The sequence below is a fragment of the Atractosteus spatula genome, chromosome 2 (assembly GCF_055471065.1).
Source record: "Atractosteus spatula isolate fAtrSpa1 chromosome 2, fAtrSpa1.hap1, whole genome shotgun sequence".
Lineage (NCBI taxonomy): Eukaryota > Metazoa > Chordata > Actinopteri > Semionotiformes > Lepisosteidae > Atractosteus > Atractosteus spatula.
This window is the reverse complement of record NC_142707.1, coordinates 28859908-28878427: the sequence shown is the minus strand read 5'-3', so window position 1 is coordinate 28878427 and position 18520 is coordinate 28859908. Positions and strand designations below refer to the sequence as shown.

At 32.8% G+C, this 18520-nt stretch overlaps 1 protein-coding gene across 1 annotated transcript in view; it reads left to right on the top strand.

Annotated features, from left to right (window-relative positions):
* The window catches only part of adgb (androglobin), a 111652-nt gene that overhangs the window by 24858 nt on the left and 68274 nt on the right, over positions 1 to 18520 (top strand). The window contains exons 8-10 of the mRNA XM_088939997.1: positions 123 to 310; positions 1405 to 1512; positions 6595 to 6689. Coding sequence (XP_088796123.1) covers positions 123 to 310; positions 1405 to 1512; positions 6595 to 6689 — 391 coding nt within the window. The remainder of the gene's footprint in view (positions 1 to 122; positions 311 to 1404; positions 1513 to 6594; positions 6690 to 18520) is intronic.

The window sequence follows — 18520 nt, the reverse complement described above, 5'->3', positions numbered from 1 at the left end:
AACTTACCAATCTCATCTTTTTAGCTTAAATCAGAAAATGAATATATTAACATGATCAATATTTATCAATTAATTAATTAATATATATAGTAATATTATTATATGGTAATTTTTTTTTCTAGGACTGGATATTCGGATCAAATTTGGGATTTCTTGAAAGAAACAGTCCCGAAATTTCTATTGTCAGAAGATGACGCTTCTGAAGGCAAACCTCCATTGACAGACTTGCATGCAGGAAAAGATTACAAAACAAATGAGGTTAAGAGTGAAACTCCAACAGCCAGTAAAACTCCAGACAAAAGTAATAAAGGTAACTAAATATATACCATTTTATAAAAATATATACTAAAGCATTGATTTAATATCAATCAACAAGTAAGTATAAGTTGTATCATCCCACATTTTAGGAGAGGTGTTATTATATGACTTACATTATATGACTTTTACTTTTTGCTAAATGTATAAAATGAGGCTAGTTTGTTCAAAATCACCAAAATGAAAGCTGGGCTGGTAGAAATTAATTGTATCTAATAAACTTAAAAATCAGTCATTCTGTGCTAGGAGCTACAGTAATTACAATAAAGTTTCCTTCTGAAATGTTGTTTACTTTCAGTACTGAGTTTTAATCTGAATATAAAAATCTGAATTCACTTTTTTAGTAACATGACAAACCTCCATGAATGAGTGTGGTATGATAGGATTATATTTGATTTTAATAATATTAAAGGACAATCTCGGTAATAAGAAGCATGCACATGCATACATTTCTGGTATATGGCATCAAAGTGGAGTAGGTTTGTTAATTCTAAACCAGCAATATTTGCTGGGGAGAGGTGGTAATTCCTTATGTCACATGATAAATTATTATTCCAAACAGTTATTGATTTTTACCATAAAGTTTCAGAATAGTGATCTCCCATGGCTTGTTCCTGTTTCATACTGTACAGTATGTTTCTAAAAAGATACAATATCATATACCTTTTGTTGTATTTAATTTACATCTTATATTCCATTTTATATTTTATATAAAAGTGCACCTTTCATGTATTATAACAGTTAGTTTAAACATTCATTCTAAATTGACAGCTATAAATCAACCAGTGAAAGAAACATTAAGGGTAAAAGAAATGTCCAGCCATGGCATTTAATTCACCACAATTTAGATCATTTACTCCCATCCTTAGAGGCTAAAAAGCTGTGTTGACTTCTCTTTTCCAGAAAATTACAATGTCTTTATGCTCTAATTCTCTAAGGCTATTTTCATAGAAAAAAAATTGTGTAATTAAGGTGACTAGATTATCTTAAATGTAAAAGATCACAAAATAAATGTAATATGCAATACTAAATACACTAGCATTTGCCATCATGTACTTTTTTTTTACTATGATGAATCTCATGTGAAAGATGCTGCCAAGAAGAAAGGTAAAGAAGGTGAAAAAGAAAAAAAATCATTACATTCTGCACGCCCTGGATCAGAACTTCCTAATGCCGTTTACCAGACTGTGCCAGAAAGTAAGTAATACTTGAACATCTCTTTTTCTGTGTGGTAAACACATCTATTATATGATTGGGTGCTTATATTGTGTAATAGATATCAGTGACAACACAGACAGTCTCATGCTATGCTATGAATGTTTCTCCCTTATCTTATACTCCCTATAACGTCATAAATTGTAAACAAGTAGGTTTCTGATTGCAAGAAAAGGTTCTCAACATCTAGTCTTTTGCAGGATAAAAGAGATCAAGTTTATACCTACAATAAAGGAGATTCAGAGATTTAGCCTCCATGCTATTCAAATTTATGAGCACTTGAAAAGATTTTCTTAAATCTTGAATGTTATACAGATGATGTATGAATTTAAATGTTCTTAGCAAAGTAAACGTGTCAGTTTACTTAGTCACAGTTTATACACGTTTGAGCCATGTTGTGAAATATAGTGTATGAGTTTTGAATGTTTAAAGCATCTTTCATGTGCATGTTTGCTAGGTTTGTCTTTGTAGTGCATTTTCTGGAATATTGTAGGGGGAAAACAAAAGCAAAAATATATTTTTAAGCAGCAATTGTAAGGAAAACACTCAGATAAAATCAGAATATTTTCATTACATGTCTTTGTCTTAATTTGTGCATATATCCCTTACTGTTGTTCTGAAGTACCAGTAATATTCATATGGGGTGTCCAGTCATTTACAAAATGCTTGTGTGCACCTGAAAGATTCCCCACATCCGTACCCCTCAATTTTTTTTAATTATGATATGTGGCCAAACAAAATGTGACCAAGTGCCTGTGTGCCCTACATTTTAGTAGATACTGTATGTTTCAAGCAAATATTTGGAGAGACTTATACAGTATATTCCAAGAAAGTATTTAAAAATACTCCTGGAAATAGGTATAAAAAGGCACAAAATACACAGGATATGCAAACAAGAAAAGAAGAGACAAGTTTTTTAGATGGAAATGTCACTATTGAAACGTCTAACTTAAAAAAAAATGAACAAAACACTAACAAAACACAGGCTGTCTTGTAGTTTTAACTGTATGTGTAACTCCTAATTTAAAGGTGCATACACTTTTAAATTACATACACCTCACACTGCTCTACTGCTGTTTTAATTTCTTTATGTAATTTTTATTTCATTTCATACTTTAATGAAGTATTATGTAGCCATAGATTTGTCAAAACCACAACTCCACATGTGATAAAAAGCAATTGAAATCACAAGCTGCATGATTATAAAATTGATATTCTAATATTGTGAAGCCAATTCAGTTTAAGTCTTCAGAATCAACACTGAAACATGGATCAGAGGGCACAAGCCGAAACTAGACAAAAGTTCTTTTAAAATATAGAACAGGAGGCACTTCTGTCAGCTAAGATTTATACTCCCTACTGTGTTATTGAGGCTAATATCTTCTGTTTTCTTTTGAGAAATGATTCTATGAGATCATGTGAACAATTAAGTACTAACTACCATAGGTCTAGATGGGTAAAATAAAACATGTTTTATAGTATGCAGTATGTGTACTAATTTGTTATTTGGGAAAGTAATCTCTTTGCTGTAGTAAGCACCAAATGTCAGCTTAATTATGCTTAATATCACTCCTACATTGCATAGTGTGAACATTTACAGTATATAGTATATATATATATTCTGAACGGGTACATACAGTAACAAATGCTCATATAATGAACATTATAATAAGATTGATTAATTTCCATTATAATGATTAGTTATTTATTATAATTACTAATAGTTAATAAATACAGGTAGGCTATTTGATATGTTTGTTTTTTTGTGAATATACCATACTCACAGATTCCTTAGAACATTCAGTAGTCATGGGTAAGTTCATACATCATTCATGGCAGTTTGTGTGGTATTTTACCTTTTGAGAAGACTCACCTTAAGAAATATTTACTTTATCTCTGTGCTTCTGTGCTGCTTGGTACCCTGTGGAGGTGTTCTGTTGCAGTCCATCTGGACTAAATTATGTAGCTCAGGGCTCCACCTGTTATTTTTAAATCACTTTTTATTTGAAGAAACATGCTGATATATATATACAGTAATGAAATATCTTATCTACTGTAGTCTGCAACTTAAGCATTTCCTTTTACTATTTATTATCTGTTACATTCAAGTTTGGAGATATTTTATTTGTGGCTAAAAGTTTGGCCAACTACGGATAAAATAAATAACTTTATTAATTATTTCAGTTGATATGGATGAAGATATACTATTTCAATATTTTGAAAATTCAAAAGGAAATTTTTTACAGTAATACAGTAGTTAATGGCATGCTTTTTTTTAATTGCCACAAAAAGTGTATTGAAATCTGGTCATGCATTAATATTTGAACATCCTGTTCTTGCTAAGAGATGTATTGTTTTTATATGTTAAGTATTCAAAGCATATTGAATGATTTATCATTTAATGATTACCTTACATTCTATGTAAAATCAACTTCTTTAAAATACTTAGTAATTATAATTATTTCAGGAATGCCTTTAATCTATATCTCTATTACTATTGTGTGGCATACCTTCCATCAAAATGAATTTGTCAAATCACATTTCAGCTGTGACACTTCATGTCGTACCTGCTTCAGGTATGCAGTAGGCATTAATTACAGATAATCTTCAGTTGATTCCAATTTATCATTGAGTCAATATGTGATGACTTCAATATATCACTTAAGATTTAGCTTCACTCTTACCGTACATTTTATTTTGCCTGGGCCATGCTGTGACGTTTTACTTGTCTTACATGTTTTTCATACCTGTCTTAAAAAGCTACTTTAATATTATAGTTCAATGAAAATAAAGAACAAACATTTAAATATTAAAACATGATTGTCATATTCCGTATTTTACATTTTTAACTTTTGTGTGACTGCACTACTTTTAGATTTCAAAATTGGATAGGACAAATCATATTATTACAGTATAACCATTACTTCTGTTTCATTGTCACGATCGCAAACCCCTCCTCTTAAGGGCGCTCCAGCCCTTCCTCGTTTGCCTTATTCCCCACACCTGCCCCTTGTTCCAGTCTCCTTCCTGTCACCCTTTAAAAGCCAGATGCAGACGCCAATCGAGGCTCTGGTTTCTATGCCTGTTCCCCTTGCTGGTTCCGACCCGGTTCCTGATTTTAATCTCCTGTTTCGGATGGATCGCCTGGCCATGGACTCTAGCTCATTTTTGGATTCCCTGTTTGGACTTCTTCCTGGATTGTTTGCCCCAGACTCACTCCCCTTGGACACCTGCGCACTTTGGACACGCCCCCCTGTTTTCATCCCCGTACTCCTGCATGACTTTTCCCCAGTGTTTCCTCACTCTTTCGGATTGTGTCGTCCGCATAGGGTAAGGAAGGAACTGTTCGTTACATCCATGTAAGGTTAATGGAGACACTAAATAGAACAGAACAACAGGGTCAATTTAGAAAGGCAAGAGTTTTAGAGTATAGGTAACATGGATTTAGAGGAAACCATGTTGAAATAAGTTCTTAAATTGAAGGCCATAGACATTGAAGCAAATTGGATTGGAGTACAGATTGGGGGGGGGGGTGAATGCTCTAACTGGAGTCTGGACAGATGTAATTAATAGAGTACCACAATTATCTCATTTCTGCTGTAGTTAGCAGTTAAGTTCTTAAATAATACCTAAATAGGAGGATTCGCAAATACTGTAGAAGTTACAAAAGGACATTTGAAAAGATTTAGACAACATTCAAGAATGTTGGTGAAACACCTGGCAAATGATGTTTAATGTAGAGATTTTTTTTAAGTACAAAGTGTTAAATAATGGTAGTGAAAACATCAAATATATATACACAATAATATACATTTACAGTGCAAGAAAAGTTTGTGACCTAGGAACTCTAAGTCCATATTCTTAAATATTTAGATTAAAACTTAATTAGATCTTCATTAAGTCTTAATAAACATTAATTAAACATATAACACAAAGACATAACATATATTTGAATTTTGTAATTAATAAAATGATCCTAAAGCAAATATCTTTGTATGAATGTGTGTACAGCTGCAAAGCTTTTCTTAGAGAGCAATGGATTCTTTCTTTCTTCTTTCATGAAAACCATTCCTGTTCAGTTAGGTGCATCGACAAGAGCCTGGAGACCCTTCGATATCTGTGATGTATGACCACTATCCTGTATGTTGAATACCAAACTCACAAGGCTTCTGACAGTTTCTGTATATACCGTAGGCAATGGTAGCCCAAACTCAGTCCTTGTTTATAAAATTATTTAATGACCCAATTCTAATTAATTGTTCACTTATAATTTTTCATACAGTATTCTGATTTCTTTAAAATTATTTTTATCTACTTCATATACCATTGCATCTCAACAAACATTGAATTGGTAGATATAAACTCATTAGGTTATTTCAATTAAACAAGAATATCATGATAAAAATATATTTATAATAATCTGGTATATCACAGATTGGGTGATAAATTCGCAAGCTTTTCTTGACACAGTAGCTTGACAAAGAAATTTATGAAAGATTTATGTGTTTACAGTATGTTGACTCTTAATAAATACATGTATATTTAAATCAAGTTAAAATTGATTTAAGTTTAGAATATTGTGTTCAATTTTTGTTGTAATATTACAAGATGTGGCTACTCTGGGGTCCAGAAAGGAGCAACTAAGTACATCACCTGATTAAAATAAAATCATATGCTAACAGGCTAAAAGAACTGCATTTTTTTAGTCTTAAAATGTTAAGACTATAAGGGGATCATGATTCAAGTATTCAAAATCCTCAAAGGCTTTGGCAAAGTCAATCTAATGTGCTTTTTCCAAGTCAACTTTGAGACATAAACCAAAGGGCACTTGTGGAAACTATGGAAAAATCAATTAGTGATCAGCAACCAGATAAACTATAACCTTGCTATATTCTAACACAAATTACTTTAAAGACTGAAAATGACTCTTTTTCCTGATCTGCTTTCATTTGTCAAATTTATGATGAAAATATTGCAATATATAGTTGTGAAAATGTTTAAGCACTTTCATGAAAAATAATGGGGTTATATAATTAATATGACATATTTATTATTATAATTTAGGTTGTGTGTCACTGCAAGTGCCACAGATGGTTGTTTGTGCCAGCTACTTACCTTTGCACCTGTCAGAAAAGAAGATTTCAGTCCTTGGTCAAATGGTATGATTGCTACATTATTCTTTGAAATTATTTTTTGCTGTAATATGTTAAGTCATCTATTTGTATTACATTAATCATCTTATTTAATTACTCCATCATTGCAAATTCCTCATCCCACTTTGTTGGTTTCTGTAGCACTGTACATGGTTTCTGTGTTAGAAATGTGTTTGATTCAAAAGTATATCAGAGAATTTGTCAATAAATTGTTGCAATACCTTCACTTATTGGGAACGTGAATATAAAAACAGAAGAGATTTTTATAACTATTATTTTAGAAAGGATTTCTCTTTCCCAGCATTGGTTCCTGAACAGTTAATGTATTTTACAACATATATAAAATACTGAAATCAGAAATTAATGCTGTAACATACCTGAGTACATGTATACCGTATAGAGGTAATGTAAAATTATGAACTTATGAAAATAAAAAGCTATCATAAATAATATAATAATTAAAAATAAATAATAAAAGTGTTTTCAAGGACCAGGTAAGTGTCATATAAAGTTTCATTAAAAACGTTTCAAATGAGCGTTGTCAGTTGGGTAGCCTGCTCATCTTTCATGGATTAGTGTTATTGTTTGAAAAGTTTTGAGTACTTGTTCTTCTGTGAAAACATTTGAAGAAACACTTCTTTTGGCATCTAAGTGAATAAGTAATTACCAACATTCTTCTTCTTTAATCTACAATTCATTCAAAGACATTCTACTGCCCTTTTCTTTTGCATGTGGTACCTGTATCACTTTTCTCACAAAGTATATAAACGTAATATGGTCAGAAGGAGCACGTAAAAATGTTTCCAAAATAACCGCATGTAAGACTTTGATGTTTTAAATGTGTAGGGAGAAATGGAATACTGGTGTGTATTTTTTCTTTAAACTACCAATACCAGCAATATACAGTTTACATACTGTAATATGTTTATGTTCATAAATTAATATCGTTTATGACCTTCAGATGCGTTATGCTCCTCTTCTTTTTATGCTCAGCTACTAAAATTTCCCTTTATTTGAAAAATTCCAATATTCAATACTAAGCGGATTAAAATGTGCACAGTAAAGAGATTAAATGATTAAATCTTTTCACTCCCGACCAAGGCACCACGAGTGCCCCTGTCGGTCATTTTGGCCAGCCAATCACGTACCGTGGGTTGTGGGTAGTTGTGTGCGGAATGGGTTTGTACCGCGCAGTTTGAATGGCTGCATCTGTAGGAATTTGTCCATTTTTGACTTATACTCAATATCAAATCCTGGAACAAATCTGCATGAAGAGCTTCCACATTCAAACTATACACTAATTGTTAGTCCAATAAACTTACTTAACTAGAAATATAGAGCTGGTTAAAACATTTGTTTTCTGTCTGCATTGATCTGGGTTACAGTAATTAGTTTTTTAGAAATGTCATGGAAATTAACACATAGTTTATCATAACATCATATCTCTTGTAATAGTGGTTATTATCTATTGATTGATTCTACAGTTTTATTCATGATGTAATCCCTGACTTTTAAACTGCTGTCTAGGTTGCTGTCTGTATCTCAAATGACACTTAACAGGTATTCAGAGAATACCAAGTGCTCCATATGGCTGTACAAAGTCTTATTATATACCTTGATCATGTAACTGACATTTTCAAAGTGTAAAAAAGTCACACTATTAAAATATACTTAAAATATATTTAAACATTTTGCAGTTCCCTGTGTCATAGGTCAGTAATTCACAAGAGTTCAAATAAACTTTATGTGCTAATATAATCTTCAATTCAGAGGTGCTCAGTAGTTCTTGCAAAATATTATTTACATTTTCAGGAAATTGTGAGGCAATAATAAAAATACAACTGTCACAATGTCACGATGTATAGTTAAAATTGTAAAATATAAATCAATAGGTGTTCTGCTACAATTGAACAAAGACTTAATCTGAAAAATTGGATACAATGTTGGTCATCACTTTGATTACCTTCCTGTGCCAGAATACTTATTTTAATATATAGTGCTACACTTCCACTTGTTCAACAAGAGTGAATATCCACTAATGCTCTATTATACACAGTCACTGTGTATAATGTTTCTGTGATTCCAACTACATCACATCACATACTGTAGCAATTTTACAGTTTCTGTTTCTTGCATTATGCTTCTCGTAATATAGCTGGATTTATCTAAGTAATTAACAAATCAATACAAAATCGTGGACTTAACTGAAACAGAAAATGTAATTATGATGATTAATTGCATCTATTTTAAAAAATAATACCTTTAAACAACAGTTAAGAAAGACTTAAAATTTACTACACTAAAAAGCATTTCATTGAACAAATGCATATGAATAAACCACACTTAAAATTAAGCAAAAGGCTAACATTTTACATCACAGAAATACAAAAACTTTGTGCATTTATTAAGTAACATATAATACATGTGTGTGGCATGGTGGCACAGTGGTAAGCATTTCTGCCTTTAAGTGCTAGGGCCCTGGGGTGCTATCTGCAGGGAGTTTAGATGTTTTCCCTGTGTTCACTTGTTTTTTCTTGAAGGGCTCCAGTTTCCCCTCGCCCAGCTCGTAACTATACCCACTTGTAACCTATACCAATAGGTTAATTGGCTTTTAGGAAAAACTGGCCCTAGTGTAAGTATGTCTGTGCCAATATCTAAATGATCCAAGTATTTTATTTAGCTGCATTGAGTTTAACAACAATTCTGGATAGCTTGCTCCACACTCCCACAAACTTTTGTGTAAAAAGTGAGTTAACTTCATCAATGCCTTTGATGTTTTGAATACTTGAATTAGGCTCCCTTGTAGTGTTCTTGGTTCAAAACTAAAAAGGTTCAGTTATTTTATTATGGGATAATTCTTTAAGACATGGAATGTACCAGCTCTTTTTTAGACTGATTACCAACATTTTTGTAACTTAATGAACAAATTTGTACTCAAAATTCTAAATGAGGTCTTGCTTTTGATAAAGTTTATTTTAAAATATTAATTCTCAAATTGTAGGCAGTAAGCATTCAAAGTAATGCATTAGTTAGGTTTGAGAGCTGGTTAATAGAAAATAAACAATATAAAAATGGATGAATGATCTAATTGGGGTGATGCAACTTGTGGAGTAATACAGGGATTTGTAAATGTATTAGGACATCTGATCTATACTCTGGTAAGGTTATTAAACTAGAAGAGTTTGCAGCTGATACCTACATGGGAGGACTATCTACTACTGCAGAAAAATAGATATAAAATTAGAAACATTTGCAAGAGTTACCTTTGAAAAGGACTTCCATGTTTGTTTTGGTCCATCATTTTACTTGTCTAGTAAATGACAAGTAGATAAGCAATAAAAAGCTAACAAAATATTAGTATATAGTGAATAATTAAAAGCACAGAAAATCAAATCTTTAAATCTTAAATCAAAAGAGGTTGTGTTAAAATTCTACAATACGCTAGTCTGAAGACCTCATTTAGAATACTGTGCATGATTTTTGTCACCACGTTAAAAAAAAACCATATTTCTCCTTTGGAATCTTCCAGAGAAGAGCAAACAGGTACATTCCAGGACCTAAGAGAATATCCTACACAAATTAAAGGACCTGAACATTTTTACTCTTGGATACAAAAGACTTATATTCCAGGTGTTCAGAATCCTCAAAGTCAACATAGTAGACAGAATCAACAGTGTAACAACAGTGTAACAACAGTGTAACAATTGGAAACTATATGAAAGTGCATTATAAACCTGAGAACAGGTGGAACATCTTTAAGAGAGGGGTAGTGGGAATATAGAACAAGTTATTTAAGCCAATAACCCAGCTTACCAAACGGTCTAGATGGACCAATTGGCCTCATCTTATTTATTAAGCCTTTCTTATTTCCTTACAAGCAATGTTATTAAGATAGTTTCTTTCAAGGCTTGATGAGGTTTTTATATCAGTTATATCAAATCATTTTCTGGAAAAAAATTAATTGTTTTTCTTCATGGCAGTGTCTAACAGTGTTATTAAAGTATTGTTTAGTAGGTGCCATTTTAATTACTCTATAACACAAAGATAATGTGGACACAAATGATGGCGAAAGCTGATGAGATACAATTCAGGGAGATAAGTGTACTCTAAATGTACAGTATCATTTAAAATGCACACATGGCATAGGAAATCACTATCTAAATATTTGTTTTTTCCAGTGTTCATTACGTAATTAATCTAATTTTAGGACTTTTATTTTTGTGTTACTATTACATGTTTAGACAATATACACATAGGATCATTCTTAATGGATACATTTATATAGATATTTCAATTCATAAATTAATAAATATTATTAAATCTTTTCCCAAAAAATTACAGTCTAGAGGGCAATTTTAAGTTCTCAGAAGTAAGATACATGTGCTTTTCTTTAAAGAACCTGAAAGGCATCAAAGAGCATGGCATCGATGTGACCTTCTATTCAGCGTTCAAGCTAACAGAGAAAGAAAGCAAAAAGCTCTTTATTTGCAGTCTACTGCACTTATAGACATATCCTGTTGTTCTCACTTGTTTTCTTTATTGAGATTCTACTGTTTTTCAAACAGATGTATAATGAGAATGGTTATGCGTGCTCTACAGTTCACACAGTCATATTTCTAAGACTCAGTTTGATCCTTTGACGAAGAGCAAAGTGTCTCTGGACATCAAAACGACAGATGCACATTTGCATTTACAAGCAGTTTAAAATTGCCCTGTAGAATGCAAATTTTGGAAAACTGAATTCCTTTCAAATGGAATGTTGATACAGTATTTTACAATATAATTTTAATACAATAAAGTGTATAGTAACGTGTGTGTAACTTTAAAAAATCATTTAAAAGATTCAGAAATTTTGTAATATTTACATTTTGGTTTAATCAGAATTATGATTTAATGTTTTTGTTCTTAAAATATGCCTAAAATAACTGGATATGGTGGCAGCAATTAGATTTTGGGTTATCTTTTTTCTGTTGTACAACAACTTGCATTTGCATTTTCAGTTTGTTCTCTACTTTGGAGTGTGATACTGTATCTGTTCACTAACATATTCACATACAGATGTACTGTAGCCACTCAGAATGCACGGCAAAAGTCTTTCCAGTGGCAACCTTGCCCCAGTACTACCACAGATCATCCGGCACAACTTTTCACTGCCCAAAGAAGATCAGCAGGTGCCACTTGTGGTGTGTTAGATGTTAGTGAAACAATTGCCTCATTTAATCTAATTTACTACTGCACTTCTTTAAATCCAGTTAAAATTGAATATTAATATGGAATCATGTAAATAACGAGAAATTTTGGTAGCTAAAAATAAAGATAGCCTAAAAATAAGAACATCACTGAACATCATTAACAAAATTAATTTATGACTAATAAATAATGGAGAATATAATATACATATACACTGTAGCTGGTGGTGATAGCCAAAAATAAAAAATAAGGTACACAACAGTATTCCACCTTCTTTTCTACATCAAATTCTTTAACTTGGTTACTTGCTGTGGTTATGTTGTAATTACGTGTTTTGTAATGCGAAATGAAACACAAGGCAGACTGATGCATTATTGGCTCAGTGGTTGAATGTCAGGGTTCAATCCCAGCCAATACGCAAGGTGTACTTTTAACAAATTGTCCCTTGGGCATTATAAAGACATTCTCTAATAATAAAATACAATAAATAATAAGTGTTTGTAAACTATATGCACATTTATATTAATTTTATATATCACAGTATTTAAAAATTAAAATAATATTAATAATAAATTAAGCAATAATGAACCTCCAAACCAACAATCTCCAGGGTTCTGGGAGATAGTAAGTAAAGTTAAATATCCCTTAAACAGAAATCACAATTGAGGTTTTTACATACAGTATATATTTGCATTTAAATACTAATGTTTAAAGCCGGAATTTATATTTTTATTTATCTTTAAATTATACAATTTTACATCTAAAGTTTTATACATATATTTTTGCTGCACTTTTTATTCATAGTAATTTATTTAATTATGGTCTTTATAATCATTTGGCTTCACCAAGGTTGTTAAAGCTTTCTCGTGTAGTGCCTATTATTTTTAACCTTTTCTGATGCATCACAGATAGGAGCGTATTGGTGGTTTTATTGTCTTCTCACACAGTGGGAAGTGAAACTGGGTGTCGGACTTACAGTACTCGCATAAATGTCAGCTTTACTCGCGTAGCAACAGCCCCCAAATCTGCTGCTACTACTGCACCTGTGCCAAAAAAACAAACATGGATCTGGACAATATAAACAATTTTCAACCCATTTCCAACTTACCCTTTCTTGCAAAACTTTTACAGCATGCTGTTACAATTCAGTTAAATAACCACCTCATTGCAAAAATAACCTCTTCAAGCCCTTAAATCTGGTTTCCGACAAATTCACTTCAGAAACTGCCCTGGTCAAAGTACCTAACAATCTTCTAATGGCTTCTGATTCTTGTTCTCTTTATATTTTCATTCTTCTTGATCTTAGTGCTGCTTTCAACACTGGTAATCATGATATCTTACTTTCTCATCTTGAGACTGTGTTTGGAGTTTCTGACACTGCTCTTAAATGGTTCACCTCACTTATCACTGTCTCTCTTGTCTCTCTGGAAATTGAAGCTCTGAAATTGGCTTTAAGTCTGGTATTCCTCAGGGCTCGATACTAGGCCCCCTACCTTCCAGCATTTACATGTTTCCACTTGGTCAGCTTTTAAGATCGCATGGCCTAAATTAACATTTCTATAGTGATGATACTCAAATTTACATCCATACCAAACCTGACACTGATGTCACTGATGTGTCTCTGTTCTCTCTGATTGCATCTCTGACATAAAAACATAAATGACTCAAAATTCCATTAATCTAAACTGTGACTGAAGTCATGCTTATTGCCAACCCCCATTAGCTTTGTAAAGCCAATGCAGTAAACCTATCTGTAGATGGTACTGTACTTGAGCTTCAGTCAAAATTGAAAAACATGGGGGTAATATTTGATTCTGGCTTGACTTTTGACCCGCATGTGGAATCATGTGGAAACATTGGAAACATATGTTTCCAAAAAAAATTAAGCCTATTATTTTTAGAAGTATTCGCTGCCATATTAAAATATTTGTCTTAAATTGCTTAAGATCGAAAATAAAAATCATGGAGCAGTCAATATATTCAATTTAAACATGAAAGAGTCGCATCATAATTATAATATAACGTACATAATATAATAATATAACAACATCACATAATAACTTCACACCCCGATAAAGATGCTATCTCTCGGGAACGAAATGTGGTGGGTGTCATAGTTTGTGCTGTTTGTAGTAGGGGGGCAACTTTATAGAGCTGCACTTGATTTTCAGTTCGTGGGGTGCTATCTATGTTTTATTTGCATGTTCTCTCTGTGTTTTCATAGCTTTTTTTCCCACAGTCCAAAAACATTCCATTAGGTTAATTAGCTTCTGGGAAAAAAAGGGACCTTGTGTGAGTGTGTTCTTGTTTCTGTCTGTGTCCCGCAATGGACTGGAGTCCCATCCAGAGTGTATCCTGCCTTGCACCCGTTGTAAGCCTTGGCTCCCCCACGACCCTGAATTAGATAAAGCTGTTAGAAATTTATCGTGTTTATTTATTTATTTGCTTTGCATAAAATAGTACAACGATGCTCTTTTAAGGCAGGATTTTACTCATTGTAACTTTTTAAATACAGGGCTCTAAAATCAAAATGTTTTTGAATTGTCTAATTACTGTATTTAAAAAGGATACAATGAGAAACTGCTTAGATTAGATCTTCAGTTTTTAAAAAATATTGACACAGCTACAAAGTATTACGACATGCTAGTTAAAAGATATTTTAAAGAAAATGTAATTTTTTAAGCCTAAATTGGCAACTTAATTGGCAACAAAAGTTTTTGGAGACATATTTAATTTTAGGGCTCGGACAAATGCACAGAAAATGCTGGTATTCACATGAAGTTGAGCCATTATCTCATATTCAGTCATTTAGTACCTAAACTGTCCAGACTGTGATACTAACGGACATGTTCCATGTACATAGTCATGTGATTACTGGAAACATGAGGCATTATATCTTGGGAACTAAAATAACACAAACAGTACTTTAAACGGCACACACCCACTCAAATGCAGCATTAACAGTATGGTGGGTTTCACTGTTTCATTGTTAGTGCTGTTTGTTGGGGGGCCAACAGAGCTAATTCTTACTATCCAGTTGAGTAATATCACCTTGTGAAACAGTTCCTTTGAACAAACAGTTGTGAAAATTTACTATCTCAGTAATCAAAACATACCACCCATTAGGCATACTGTGATCTCACATGCGGGTGGAAAATATGGTTAATAACTGTTTTAAAAGACCTTGTTTTAAAATTTGTAACTGTTAATGCAATGGCAAATATAATTGTGATTCTACTGTTTATTGCCTAATATTTCGAGTCATACACATATTGTACTGCATGTTGTACAGGTGATGCAGTTGTTGGGTATGTACAGTATTACTATACAGGTTCAGTCAGATTGAAAGAAGTTTGAATCTGCTGTGTTGATGTGGGTGGTTTTATATTAAATAGAATACACATTTTTAATAATTCATTGCAGAATTTTTCTTCCATATTATGAAATCACATTGTTAGACTATATACCAGTACTGTTTTCATACAAACACAATTGCTACTGTTCCTAAACCTTTTCAACATTTTCATTTTCAATGAAATATCTCAAGCGCTTAGTATAGTGTAATCCATATGCATTTTATCATATTAGTTATTGACAAATGAAAACCAGGTGGTGTATTTGTTGTATAATTACAACTTTATATTATATTAGAACTCCAAGCACTGTGTTTTCCATTACACTATAAAGAATCTTAGAAACACACTTAAAACAGCACATTGTAAATCAAAAACATTTTGTCATTATTATTATTGTGGCATTGATGTGACAAAAGTGTGGTTTCCGTAAAAAAACATTTATATAATGCAGACCTGTACAGTATGAGCTCCTACGCAACTTACAGTACACAATGATAAGTCATTCTTTGAAAGTCATTCTAGTTACAACTAACTTCTTTTGTGTTTTTATGTGCCTATTTGCTTTTAAACACCATATGTTTTAATGCCACTGTGTATACTTTTAGCCAGTGGTTCTCAAACTTTTTGGACCAAGTACCACCTACAAGTCATCAGTCAGGAACCCCAGAAAATCTCAATGACCAACATGAGCACACATGTGCACACACTCTCACACACATATAATAAATATAATAATAATAAAAACTTTATTTGATATAGTGCCTTTAAACGTGGCTTCTCAAAGCGCTTTACAGAAAAACAACAGGAACAACAACAATTAAAAATAAACAATAAAAAAGCACCATTTCAGTGAGAGGCGTGAGCCTGTTTAGTCGAGCAAAGCAGATGTGAATTCATTTTTTGTGCCTTGATACAATTCACAACAGAGTCTAATAGATTTTAAATCAGGCATTTTCTTGATGGCAAAGGTCTCGCAGTGGATGTTGCAATGCATCCATTCATTTCTGGAGCAACCTCTCTAATTTGTGCAACTACACCGCTGTGTCGGCTTGTCATCGCTCTGGCACTGTCTGTACAAACTCCGATGCATTTTATCCAGCCGATGCCATTGTCTTCGATAAATTCATTCAGAAACTGAAATATGTGCTCTCCTGTAGTTCCTGTTGGTAGTGGCTTACAGAACAGAAAGTCCTCATGGGACATGCCCTCAAACTCATATCTAATGTAGAGCAAATTGGCCAAATCGACGACATGTACAGACTCATCTAATTGCAGTGAAAAGCATCTGCTCATCTTAACGCGCTCTATCAGCGTACTTCTGATATCATCTGCCATATCAATAATTCTATGAGTGGTTGTGTCTTTCGGAGGGGGCAGCAGGTCAAGCTGCTAAGCAGCTTTTTCTCCACACATAAGACCTGTCAGCTCTTTTGCCAACGGTAAATAAGGTTCTTAGTGTGGGGCGCACCTGCTTTAGCAATCCGCAAGCTTGCAATTTTCCCCGTTTCCGTTTCAGGAGTCTGTCTCAGAAGTTAAAAGAAGTTATTTCATGCGCATGGGAGCGAAACACAGAGATGCTCGGTGTATTTTTCTCTAATTAACCTAGAACAGTTCTTAAATATTTTTTGTCATCTATCACGCTTTCCTGTGCTCACAAGATTGCCAGCATTCGTATTACGCATTTCTATGCTTTCCTGTGCTTACAACATTGGCATTGTTCCAAAATCATGCATATTCTCTACCTCCCTATTTGCTGGAGTTAACTTTTTTTAAATACAATTGGCCGCTTTCGTTCATAGCACGCATTTCTATGCTTTCCTGTGCTTACAAGATTGGCGGTGTTCCAAAATCATGAACATTCTCCTACCTCCCTGTTTGCTGGCGATACCTTTTTTAAATACAGTTGGTTACTTACGTTCATAGCACGCATTCCTATAGAATGGAATAGAATTACATTGTAGCTCTGTGTCCACTCAAGTATTAGCGTGCGCTGTATCGTAGTACATGGGCTGCATATTCGACACGTATTAAAATAGAAAATATGAAAACCCGTCCTGATTTTTCAGTGCACACAACAAAGTTCCAGGGTCATATGGCGTACCAGCTGGCGGCTGAAACCATGGTTTGAGAACCACTGCTTTTAGCAATCAAACATTTAAATAAAATTATTTTAATTATATTACCATATATATATATACAATTACTAATACTTCAGTAATAATGTAATAAATGAAAAAATGAAAATTTCTGTACAGTATGATTAGCACAGGAATGCACTTTAATTTTAATTTAAAATTCTGATGCCTGTATGACACGTAAGTATGTCACCTGCCAGTTTTGCAGAGATGTACAGTCTTGCAGTAGATTATTTGAAAAACTAAAAAAAGTGTCAGGCATACCGTGGCAGTTGTTGTGGTACACTGTGTTACACCTCAAGCATTCTAATTGCTGCATCTGTAGATTACACTGATGTACAGTATCTCCAGCCTTGATATGTTTGTTACCTTGGTTACAAAAATAACTAATTTGGCTGTATCATTAAAATTAATAAGTCCACTCTTCAAACAGTGTTCAACTGAACCATATTTGAGTTTTGATACCATATGGTAGAGAAAGGTCAATTGCAAGTTAGACATTTAGTTTTCCCAGATTTTAAGATTATTCTTCTATAATCTTTCTGTAAATCAGTTTTACATTTTTGTGCCAAGCTGTTTTGGCATAAGATAAACACAGAGGTAAATGGCTAAAGAGAGTTTTAAGTCTAAGTTTACACCAATCATGAAGAGCAGTGATATTCTTCAAATATTTGTTTGTTGCTTTTAAAAAAGTCTTGAAAGGGGTCAAATTAGCCTGATTAAGAAAGCATTAAAAAATTACTTTTGGTATACTTATAGTTCAGTAGTTATTCACAGTAATAGCCCTGTTTTTGTATATGGATATTTGAGTATGTATTTTGAGTATGTATCCTTGACGATAAGAAATTGTCAGGCATGATATTTACAACTTCTGTCATTTTAATATTTTTTTACTTTACTTTCCACATTAAGCAACAATTAAAGTTTGATGTTAAAATGATATGGTGTACAAATTTAGGTAGTGCTTAATTCACGTTTTAGATAAAGGTATACAATGTTTCCATATTTAAACAGTTTTCAGGATGAGGTTTCTGAAAAAATACCTCTCAGAACAAATCTACATTAACAAATACAGTATAATTGTTATTTGGTTAAGGTAATAGTACAAAATAGGTTACTTTTAACTTAAAGGAGAGACAAAGGTCATATATGAAGA